The 12,667-nt window shown below is 39.2% G+C and overlaps 1 protein-coding gene across 3 annotated transcripts in view; it reads left to right on the forward strand.

Annotated features, from left to right (window-relative positions):
- Positions 1-9,146, forward strand: part of gng12a (guanine nucleotide binding protein (G protein), gamma 12a) — a 42,688-nt gene extending 33,542 nt beyond the window's left edge. For all 3 annotated transcript variants that reach the window (XM_072363962.1, XM_072363960.1, XM_072363961.1), the window contains exons 2-3: positions 4,443-4,551; positions 7,041-9,146. In XM_072363962.1, the coding sequence (XP_072220063.1) occupies positions 4,459-4,551; positions 7,041-7,166 (219 nt within the window). In that variant the 5' untranslated portion in view covers positions 4,443-4,458 and the 3' untranslated portion in view covers positions 7,167-9,146. The remainder of the gene's footprint in view (positions 1-4,442; positions 4,552-7,040) is intronic.
- Positions 9,147-12,667: the final 3,521 nt, after the last annotated feature.

The raw sequence follows: 12,667 nt of genomic DNA on the forward strand, positions 1-12,667 counted from the left end.
GTCTTGATCTGGGATGTTTAAAAAAGATAATTTTCCCTGAATTGTCTTTTGTGTTTAACTGTCTTCTTGTGCTGATATCAGTGTATTTTCAACAATCATGGGCTATTATATTGCGCTGATGCACGTGATGCAAAACGCTGTCAGAGCCGTCAGCTTTTTAGTTGAAATTTCAGGGTTTCAGTTGACCAAGAATGTATTTGGTTGATTACAGCCCTAGTGAACAGCAACTTGAAATTGTCTACACATTCTCTTGAAGATCCCCGAAATTCATGATTGAAAACGACTCTTGTGAGGCATCTCCTCTCTATGTCTCTGTTGTTTCTGTTCTTGGTTAAATTATCCCGTGCAAAATATTAGCGTAAGCAGTATTTTGAAATCCTTCGAATTTATACCAAGGAATTTGTGTTGGGATTCATAATGCTGTCCTGAGAATCTTGACTGTTGGTGATCTCTCATGAGCGCATTAGGCTGCTTTGTGTTTCTTGCATTTACAGAGTAAGGACTGTGCTCAACCTCTTTACACTGGATTCATGGAACAGAAGATTGGATGATATTTGGTAAATACAGACTAGATTAGAATCAGTGTCTATCTTTAACTTTATATATTGGTTCTAGTCTGCTAACATATGCAGTATTTAGTTGTCTCTCACATTATCACATGTCTGTGACTTCTCAGAACTCTGCTGCTCACCATACATGCAGACTTTGTGAAAAATGTTGCAGCAAAAATATTTAGGAGCAACAGCCACAGCCAATGGAAAAAAAAACAACATCTGACTGTCTGGCCAGTGGTTCATGATTCAGTTTAAGGACAAAAGGGTTTGTAGAGCAGCACAGCAGACAACATCCCAGCTAAAAACATGTATTCTTTAAACATCCCTCCAAAATGTAATTCTGTTCTTTATTTATATTAGCAATATCAGTAAAATCACAACCAGAGTGGTCTATGATATTATCTTAACAGTTTGTAGCAGGTTAGCGTACTAACTGTTATGCTAGCTTGACTACCCCTCCTAGCTGTCTTACAAGGTCATATCTGTTTGTCAAGAGTTCCTTGGTTGGATACAGAAGAGTGCCTATTGTATATTTCGTCAAGAGTATTTCAGCAGGATCTAAAGTGCTTTCTCTTTCTAGAGACCATCTGCTCAGTTATTCTCAATTGATGAGATTTCCACATTCGTTGTTGTACTTGATTTACTCTTTCTTTACTGTGTTTGCATATTGCACAATTTCTGAATCATGCAATCTGACTGGCTCGGTAGTACCAGGATGCCTACATTTTCCCTGAGAGCAGAAAAATGTTTTCTATTCTGCACAGAAAGTCTTAGAGCTCCTTGATAAAAACAACTGACCTTGTCAGAGAAATAATAGCTTTAGTAATAAAACATAAAAGTCTATGGCTTTGTTCAAATTGACTTCACAATGTCTGGGGAAAAAGCCTCAACCTCTTCTTTAAATGTAGTAAAAAATTTAAAGAATTCTGTATTACTGAACCAGTAACCAATGTACTGAGTGGCAATCAGCTGGAATAAGACTTCTCCACACTATAGAAATAAACACTGTCACTCACAATGAATCACAAATTCTCGAAAGGATCCCCCCCCCCCCCCCCCCCCCCCATCCTCAAGTGTGGGGCCTCGCCTTTAAGACTAAGCTTAGAATGTTTCCCTCGGATGTTCATATTATATTGTGTTGTAAAACCTTTTCATATCTAACGGACATGTTATTAATAACACTTCAGCGTTCTTATGATTCATTATTTATCTTCATATGGAAATGATACTCTCTACTCAGGCACTCCTTGAGAGAAGTCTCTCTTGGAACATTTGCCATATTTACCTTGTGCCCCAAAATGTGAAAGTTATAAATATATTTATAAAACTACAACAGCACAAAATTACTCAATGAACAACAAAATTAAATTGGTTTGAAAATTAAATAAAATCAGGTAAAATAAGAAACTTAGTATCAACAAATAAATAGAGGCCAATGGATAGTAACTACACTGAAAACCAATGTATGCTAAAAAAATATGTTGCAAGCACTTAAAAGAAGATGGTCAGTGAATGGGATGTTTTCAGGTGGGCTGTTCCAGAGTCTCAGAGCCCCCCAACTGCAAGTTCATCTCTTGTATTAAGTCTGGAAAAAAAACTAAGCCCACAGAAGAATCTCATCCGTATTTCACAATAAACTTTTCAGAAACAACTCTAAGTTTCCTGTTCCCTGCAACGTGGGCAATGTGCGTCCCAAGAAGGAATTTGCAGAAATCTTCCCGGAAACATTGCGTGTTTTTTTTTTTTATTGCAATAAAAACAAAAAAAGAACAGGGGTACTGGAGCCAGAGCTCCCATGTGGACTGTGTGATGTGTCCAGACTTGTTCTTCCCATCCAGTCTGTTAATGATTTGCAGGAGCTGAAACTGAAACCTAGATCATCCGTAGTGCCTAACATACCTCAACCCATTATAGTTTTACAGTTAACACATTTCATTGCTGTGGTTTACAACATGGTTTACAACACATTCAATGTCAGTACATGTGGCCAGACCATGTACGGGTATAATAGCTGTTATGTTTAATTGACTTTTTTTACTTTTTTCATGCAGCATAGCTAAGGAGTGGCCAACCAGTCGATCGCGGTCTACTGGTCGACCGCGGACTGATCCCAAATCGACCGCGAGGGGTGTCGGAAAAAATTAAAATAAATGACGTGTGTATGTTTGTTTTGTTGTAGTTATGGTTTGTTGGATACGTCCACAAAAAAAAGTACTGAAAAGAAAGGAAAAAAGTAGGTCACGTTTAACCTACAGTAGTGTGTGACGTGCATGACAGGAAGGTGACAGCTGTCAACAGTAGCTATCAGCTAGCGATCAGAGCGGTTACGCACGCCTAAATGTTAACATGGCTAACTGGAAAAGAGCCAAGATCTACAATTTTCACCCATAATGTGAGGATGATTATTTTTTTGTTTATTCTCATTCAAAGCCTGTTTGTTTGATCTGATCGGCATTTTAAAACGGTACACGGGAGCTACGACAGGGATTTCCCTGCAGAAACGCCTTTACGCGCCACAAAAATGCGGGATTTTAAAGCACAGCTTGCAGCAAGGCAGTCAATCTTCACCAAACCGAAGAGCCAGGGTAAGGTCGCAACTATTACTTCCTATCGCGACAGTCACGTCCTTGCTAAACACGAGAAGCCATTCAAAGACGGCGAAATTGTTGAAGGAAGCCTTTCTCGAGGCAGCGGATAGCCTTTTTGACGACTTGCGCAACTTCCCTCACATGCAAGCAGAACTACAATGTCAAGGTAAAGGTGTGACACAGCTTGACAGTGCACGTTATGAGGAGCATGTTCAGAGCATCTCGTCAGAGTTTGAGAGGCGTTTTACTGACTTTGCATCCATCGAGCCTGTAGCCAGCTATATGTGTTATCCATTTGGTGCAAGTATTGATGACATTGCCACCAAAGTCAAATCACTTTTCAACCTGGAAAGCTCTGCTCTTGAGTATGAGATTCTGACATTGCAAAATGACAACAAGATCAAAGCCAGATCAACATATTGCTCAACGTGGAGAGCATGTAGTGTTCTGAAAACTATTGGTGGAGGAGAAGTACACCAATCTCAGAAGATGTGCTTGAACCTGACAGCTGTTTTTGGATCAACTTATTTGTGCAGTCAGCTTTTTCGCACATGAAAATCATCAAGTCCAAGTACAGATCAACAATGACCGATGACCACCTTGCAGCCCGTCCATGCCTTGCAACCAGCTCCTACACTCCTGACTACAAGACGCAAGCATCCTACTACCAGTACTAGGTCTCCCACTGGGGTAGGAAGGGATTTCCTTTTTTTTTTCAAACTCAGAGATCTACCTGTTTTGTATCTGGCTTATTTTTGTTTGGTTCATATAAAGGTCAGTTATGGCGATTGCTCATCAGGAAGATTGGTGTGTGTGTGTGTGCATGTGTGTGAGGAGCAGAGAGCGCGGATATGTGTGTGTTTTTGAGAGAGGGAGGGTTTGTGATGTGATGTCTAGTGGTTGTGTGAGAACAAGAAAAACTGTTGTGAGGTTAGTTACTGCAGGCTGGAAACGATGTGTGTGGATTTGCGATGTTTACACTGGAGTGGTAGATCTTGGGAGGTTGGCTACTTGAAAAGTAGATCTTGGGTCAAAAAAGTTTGGGCACCCCATAGATGCTCAATGATCTGCTGAGCAGTTATCGTCACAGCTGAGTTTGTCTCTTAAAACAATTGTAGCTGAAGTGTTTTCTGACTTGACCTGGAAGTATATATATATATATATATATATATATATATATATATATACAAAAATATGTATCGTTCTTACTTTGCGTTTGCCTCTTTACAACTTTACTTGACACCATCACCACATTCACAATAGTCATACTCAAGCTGCCCTCTATTGCTCTTCATTACAGTGTTGTGTAGCAAAGGATGTCTTCAAAGCTTCACAGCTCCAATAACATTGCCCACGCCCGCCGGATAGTGCACCAGCTGAGAATAGAGACAAGCATTGAGAGGATAAAGGTACGATGCAACAATAAACTGTGCAGTGCAACTACATGTCTTCATTGTATGTGCTTGCAGTTGAACTCAGTCCATCTTATTATATGTGTATGTATTACATATTGTGCTCCCACTCCTGTATTGGCATGTTTTTGTATCCATTTCAGCAAAATTCTTTTTTTTTTTTTCTCCAGTTATATTGCATCATAGATTATAAATGTGCCAAACTTTTAATATTGTTGCTGATGTTCATCACCAATAAACTGCCATAAAATATTAATTCGTAGGTGTTAGCACATCTGAATTTTAAGTTTACATTTTTTTAAATATGTTTAGAGCAGGGGCTACACGGTAGTGTGGTGGTTAGCACCGTCACCTCACAGCGAGAAGGTTTCAGGTTCAATCCCTGCCTGGGGCCTTTCTGTGTGGAGTTTGCATGTTCTCCCCGTGTATGCGTGGGTTCTCTCGAGGTACTCTGGCTTCCTCCCACCATCCAAAAACATGCATGTCAGGTTAATTGGTGACTCCAAATTGTCCGTAGGAGTGAGTGTGAGTGTGCATGGTTGTTTGTCTCGTTTGTCTCTATGTGGCCCTGTGATGGACTTGCGACCTGTCCAGGGTGTACCCTGCCTGTCGCCCGATGACTGCTGGGACCCACCCGCTACCCGATTGACGGTATAGAAAATGGATGGATCTTTAGAGCAAATGCAAAATAAACCTTTCCTTAAAGTCTGAATATTTTTTTAATACAATGTCAACAAAAAAAACGACGTGAAATGACTTAATCAACAAACCATGGTTTGTACTACATAAAAATACGATCCTATTCTCAGAGAAAAGCAAGTCTTTTTTTTTTTTTGGAGTGATGTTCTATGGTCATTATAAACCTGCAGAAAATGGCTTTTTTTAAACGTTGTGTATTGTTTCAAAATGAAGGCCATCAACTAAAGAACACAATACCTGCAATAAAAGCATAGTAAAGATTTTTTCATGCGGTGGAGCTGTTGGAAGCTTTGAAAATATCAAAGGAATGATGAAATCAAAGGATCACCAAGGCATGTAAGAGATAAGCGTGTCAGTCGATGTCACAGATGTAATTTTGAAGCAGTGGAAATGTGACAGAAACTAGATGTTTCTAGATGGATTCGAGAATCATTTACAGCCTGTCATACAGTGCGGTTACATGCGTGCCATCGGATTGGAGTAATGGCTAAATTGCAATAAGATCGAGTTTTTCAGTTCATGTAGACACCTTAATCTGACAAGAAATCGAACCGGATCGAGTTAGTTGCGATCGAATTAAGACCCCGAGATAACTCCATCCAAATGCCCACCGAATGTAGACAACCGTGGATCGGATTGAGCTGTGCATGCTCGAGATTTTTTCTCGCGATTGTCACCCGGAAGTCGAAGGAGATGATATTGCTGTTGTTGTCGCCGCCGTCAGAAAGAAATAAACAACGCAATGGAGAATGCGCCGTTGTGCATGGCGTTTGTGCCATAACCAGCTCATCACAAATGTAGAGGGACATTCATGTTGCTCTTCGTTCGCCATCTTTCTTGAATGCCTTAGTTCTGTTGTTGTTGTTGGTGGTGGTGGAGACGTCAACCGGACGTGTGTCTGTTAACGATAGTTGAAATGGGTACAGCGCTACCTATCGCACTGGGCTATGGCATGCTTTGTGCCAGTGATTCGATTCATTCACCGCCATATATCCAAGGACAATTACCCTTGCCCAGATAAGGAGCATAACTCAACTATAGCTATAATCAAGTTAATCTCATCATGTAGACCCACTGATAGTTTCCATAGGTCCTCAGTCATTGTATTGTTCCATTACTTCTTATGTATTTCTGAAGACATTGAATATGTTATGTTCAAAGTTCAATAGCCTAATAATTCTGAACAGCACCATCCTTCAAAAAAAGATTGACATTAAAAAATCTAAAAGTTGACCAAAAGATAAAATGTAAGAAAAAAAAAAAAACGTTTTATGTCGCCTTATGCTAAACATGTCCATTAGAATTTTTTGATATTTTAAAACGCATCATGGGCAAAGTAGCCGTCAATATCATGGATGCTCTAAATCTGCACAGCACTATCTTCAGTCTTAGAAAAACAAGGGTGGAATCCATCTAGAAACTATATTTTCATATTAGTAGTCATACCCCTAGGGTTGATGCTCCTGATGTTTGTAATGGAAAAAGATTTCATTATGTTAAGTTTTTTTTTAGGATGAGACAATTGACCAATCAGGAATTCTTGTCAGCCATGTGTTAGCAATGTTAGTTGTTCGCTAAAGCACTTGAAAACCACAGCTTGAATACTGTTCTGGTGGGGGAGGGGTTCTAACTTGAAAAAGTCTTGCCTTAGAACATTTAATAAAAAAAACTGCTCAAAAAAAATAGGCCTTGTTTGCCATTAGATTTCCTGATTGTGTAAATATGAGAAAGAAAGCATAGGCACGAAATCCTCCCTCTCAACCCATGTTCTCCATTTTTTTCCACAGGTATCCAAAGCCTCTGCAGACCTTATGAACTACTGCAATGAACACGCCAGAAATGACCCTCTCCTTGTAGGCATTTCTGCGTCAGACAATCCATTTAAGGACAAAAAGCCTTGCACAATATTGTAGTGGATACCATTTTTGCTTATTAATTTTGCTGTATTCTTTGTGTTTTGGGAAGAGGGAAGGATCGACTGTGATCATATCATTACCACGTGTTCACAATTCAACCATGATTTTCTGAAAAGCAACCATTTGCATAAAAAAAAATGGTGTGTCTGTCCTATTAGTATTTACAGAATCTACTGACCTGCCACTGTTCAGTCTGAGCTTTGGCCTCTAACAAAAGCATGGCCACATGAGTTCTGATGACATCAGGTACATAATGCTGTTTTTAAAGGTCAAAAGCAAGTATCGTTTGCTAAATATTCTTACAGCAGCTGCAATTATCAGAGATGAATCTGTTTACAGTCTCTCCAGTAGGCAGTGACTGTTATGTGTCTCTGTGGTTTGCCTTAAATGTATACAAACAACCAAAGTTTCCCTACTGTCCTTTAAAAGTATGTCAGCTTTAGGCGAATAACAATAACTTCAAAAACCAATCCCACCTATATTTTACCAACATACAGTTTAGATCCCTGCAAATTTGAGGTTCAGTGTTTCCACTGAGCTTCAACTTAATTGTTACCACGATGTATTGTTGATTTGGGCCGAAGTGCCTGGTATTACTTGAAACTACTTATAACTCAAAGTATTTCCCAACCTATCTCAGCTGCAACAGTTCTGACTGGTCAATGGCAATCTGCATTCCATTTAACTCACTGTTTTCCAATCAGGTATTTTACAGTATGACATGTTTTTACAGCGTTGTCTTTAGCTGATTTAAAGAACCATAACTTTGAGTTAATTTTCATGGGAGCACCTGTCATTAAAACCTGCCCTCATGTTTAGTTTCCCAAGCTTTAGGAAGGTCACTGGCACTTGTAAGACGGGCAGTGAATTAAGCTCAAATTAAACTGCTCCAGTTCAGTTTCTTGACATTGGATGCAGTTCAATGCTGTGTAATGAAAACTTTGGTACCAAGCCCAAAGTTTGGGCTATGATATTGCATTTAAAAGCAACTGAATATCACCTGAATATGAGTATTTTACTTCCAGTGGTACACTGTTCAGTTTTTTCTCTGATGCTGCATACATAAAACTTAAGTGTAAGCAGTAAGTGTTGCACAACACTTTGAGCTGTGCCTATTCACTCATCACAAGAAACTTCTTAGTCAAGAAAATGTGCACATATTCTCTTTAAGGTGTTGCAGGTACTGATGCAAATGTGCACATAGATGATAAAACCACTCTCCCAAGGCTGCTCTTAAATTTTTGCTCTTTTCTTCAGTTAACGTTTGTGTTGGTGGGGGTTTTAATCCAAGATGTCCTGATGTTGTGATTTTTCTGGGAGAAAATGTCTATTATGGTCAGATTAACAATAACCAGAATAGATGGTATGAATAAAGATAGTCTTCACTTTAAAGCCTTACTTATGTTTGCTTCGTATCATGAAGAACACTTTTAAAATACTTATTTTTAAAAAAGATGTTTCTATCAAATGTTTTTATCTATGGGATGAAAGTGATTCGTAACGATATTGTGCCATCCGCTTTGTCTATATGTCACTTGCAGAACTGGTGCTCTGCTTTTCAGCAGTTTTGGTGTTGTGGCCTTCTCCAAAGGGTACCTTTAGGTCTGTATTTTTCTGTCTATGATTTTCTTGCTTGCAATAATTCAGTCCTTAATGCCTCCCCAGGAAAAATTCTGAACGCCACTGCCATGTGATAATCTTTGTGCATTTACAGCAACTCTGTAACAGCCTTATTGTACAAGTGATAGATTAATTTAACTGTCAAAATATGCATTTTGATAAATGTCTTTAATAATATACCAACCTTTGTATGAAGACTTAACTATGATTAATAAAAATGCATTCCTACAGTACAATAGTGTCCCACTATCTGAATGAAAATGTGTTGTGCTGCAAATGTGAATGAATTGAAAGATCACTACTATCCATTCTGATATTTACACTATATAAAAAGTTGACTTTGGTCTCCTATGATAACATCTGAGCTGATTTCTTGATTAGTCATGTGTGTTTGTCTCATTTGGGAGAGGATAGACCTCAGGGCTCCCACCAAGGCTTTAACAAAGCAGAGTCAATAGAGCTAAATATAGAAAGAACCAAACCGTGGTTTCCACTCTTAGACAGTAGAGTAATTATTTCTGGAAACTCTGCTTTAGCCTTAGTCTCTTTTCATGCCCTGTTGAAGGCCACGTGGGTCTCTCTGACCTTGTTTCTGGCCATCTGGTGGACACTCAGTGTGTTAAATGCTCTGCTGCACACAATGATAAGCTCACATAGGATTATTATTGTCACATATTGTAGAAGCTGCTGAAATACTGAAGTGTAAATGACAGTTCCCACACAAAACAGCAGCAAGGTGGTGAAATAACAGTCTCAACCATTATTTATTGTCTGACATTTAAAAAGGCTAAAATCCCCTTCTTTCTGGATTCTCATTGACAATAGAGTCAAATGTCACTGCAGGACCAAATCAGCTGTATGGGTGTTGTGTTAACACAAGAATGCTAAAAATAGCAGAGACGGAGAAACTGATCATAAGACTTAAAAAAGCAAAACATTGAAGCACTTGATGTTCCTGTACAGAATACAAAGGGCCTGGATATTCTCGATAAGCATGACTGCCCCTGAGGGCTACTGCAGCACATCCTTCACAGTGGTTCCTATGTGTCATTGTACAGCAATGTGGGAATAGGAGGGAGCAAATGGTCCATGTGTCCCACTGTGAAAATCTCTCCTCGATTTTAGCTATAGTTGGGTTATGCTCCTTATTTGAGCAAGGGTAATTTTTCCTTGGCTATATGGCGGTGAATGAATCGAATCACTGGCACAAAGCTTGTAATACCCCGGTACAATAGGTGGCGCTGTACCCATTTCAACTATCGCTAACAGAGCCACATTTCCGGTTGACCTCTTCACCACCAAGAACAAAAACAAACTCAGGTATTTGAGAAAGATGGCGAACGAAGAGCAAGATGAAGCTACATCCCTCTACATTTTGTCTAAATTTTCTCCTTTGACTTCCAGATGATGATCCCGGGAAAAAATCTCGAGCATGCGCAGAACTCTCAATCCAATCCACCACATGCTTCTGCTGTCTACATGTACGTTTGGATCGAGTTATCTCAGGGTCTTAATCCGATCGCGAGTAACCCGCTCCGATTTTTTGTCAGATTATAGTGTCCAATGGAATTTAATAATTCAGTTTTATTGTAATTTAGCCATTAATCCGATCCGATGGCACTTGTGTAAACACACGTGGGCATGTTGGAATGTGCTGATGTGGAGGAGGGGAAGGAGAGGGTATGTCAGCAGGTTGATTGTGAGATAGGACTCTCCAGGGGGGCTCTAAATTGTTTCAGGTGAAGCTGGGTGAATTGAGGTGAAGAAGTACAAGGCCTACATTTGTAATGACAAACACAACTTAAATGAAGAACTCAGATACATTTGTTCTGGGGGAATTGGACAATTTTCCCAAGGACAGAAACTTAATACACACCTTTGCACCAACTATTTATGCATCTGGTGTGGTTTCGACATAATCATGATCATATAGGCATCCAGTAGTGTAGCCAAAGTGAAAACATAGAGTGAGTGTGTGTATTTTATTCCAAACTTTATCTGACAGAAGGCTTACTGTTTAGCATGAGAAATCCACTGGTATGAATTACACTCCATTTATCGGCTACAGCTATAACTGTAGTGTAGTCAAAGTCATTTTGGAGGCTGTACTTTGTGGTGCTGTTGAACTGTATTGTCTTAGTGACAGACGTTTTTAACAATTACTTTACCATTACTCATATAAATAGGTTGGACATAATGTTAGGAAATCCTTACATACAAAGAAACCCGATTCAGTAGTTTAAAAACTGAAAAATTGCCACAACGTAGACTAATCATCCTAAAAGACATTATTCTGCATTAGAATGCAGACTAATTTTCTCTTTCTCTTCTGCAAAAATGTTATCATCAGATGTTTACCTTCTCCTTCCCAATCTTACCAGCTGCTGATTTCTGTATAATCTTAATATTTGGCACAGTGAAAGTATGATACAACGTCTAAAGTTATACAATAAATTCTATGAGTTGCACCATGTTAAACAACTCCAAGTGGAGCATGTCTTATCAGATTATTAAATTATGATTATGAAATTATTTTATAAACCTGTACATAATGCAGCCAATTAACCTTGACCTACTCAATTTTAGAACCTACAGGTATTGATGTGAGCTTACAATCACAAACTTTTTTGGGGTGTAACGTTGCCTCAGTCTTTTACTGCCCCATTCTTCAAATAACCTTATTCCTTCCATCACAACAATGCCACATTACATCAGTCAGCATCACACCCAGCAGTCACATGACTGACAACCTTTCTCACAGTGTCAGTTGAAACAACGGGGCTCTGAATAGCTAAGGTAGAAGAACACTGAGTAAAGTATTACTGGAAAGCTCTTTCAAGTGTAGTCTCATCATTTCCAGAACATACCACATTTCATCTGACCAATCAGATATCGCCAAGTACCAGCTCCTCATTGAAGAGAAAAATCTGAAACTTAAAAGATATAAGATTGAAAATATTTGACGAGAGTCAAATACTCCACCCAGCGTCTGTGATCCTTTAGCATGAAAGACTTCATAAGTACTCCTTCTGTGTTATGTGAAAGCATCCATTCCTATTAAAACTGGCTTTGTTCAAAATATAGCAGACTACAGTAAAGATATACACAGTTTAAGTATTTAGTCAGTATCTAGTTGCCTTTAGCTGCCTGTTTCATTTAGTGAAGACTTTTTGGTAATGTAGTGAAAAGGAAAACCAACTTATGGGCTACAAAATGAGACACTGAATCAGGTCCTGGCATGCTTCTCTGTTGCCAGTTTTCTGTGATGACCATCCATCCAGTTTTTAGTTTTTTGGTTCACACAAACAGCATGAGAGGAAACCTGAGTTCCTGATGCAACTAACAACATCAAATAGTGATTGGTAGACTGGAAAAATAAAAACAAGTAAATACTGCCACTGCTGAATCATCTTTCCTCCCAACATATTTCATAGAGCATCCAGTTTAGCAGATTCAAGCTAAACTGGATCAAGCATCAGATCAAGCATGATTCATCACATGATTTCTCTCACATGTAAAGCTGAGCTGAGTGGTGAAACTCGAGGACATCCAGCTGCTCTCTGCTCTCATGATCATGACTCTGCACTTTCAGAGGGGTTGCCTGCCTTACATCAACCAAGTGACATCACCCACATTTAGCTCCTGGACAATCACCTGCTTCTGTGAGCGCGTATCAAAGTTGGGAAAAGAAAAGGAGCAGAGGAGTGGCATGAGTAGCTCAAAGACTGTTGCACAACAGATTGCATGCCAAGACTCCATAACAAGTCTTCCAAGTAAGCTCGGTTATCCAGTTTCTGGTATACTTCACCACATTATATGCTTCCAAGGGCAGAATTAGTCTGCAACACGAATAGCATGAAAATACCTTATGTTAAATT

Source organism: Leuresthes tenuis, unplaced genomic scaffold (assembly GCF_036924035.1).
Source record: "Leuresthes tenuis unplaced genomic scaffold, fLeuTen1.0.hap1 SCAF_14, whole genome shotgun sequence".
In the NCBI taxonomy this organism is placed as follows: domain Eukaryota; kingdom Metazoa; phylum Chordata; class Actinopteri; order Atheriniformes; family Atherinopsidae; genus Leuresthes; species Leuresthes tenuis.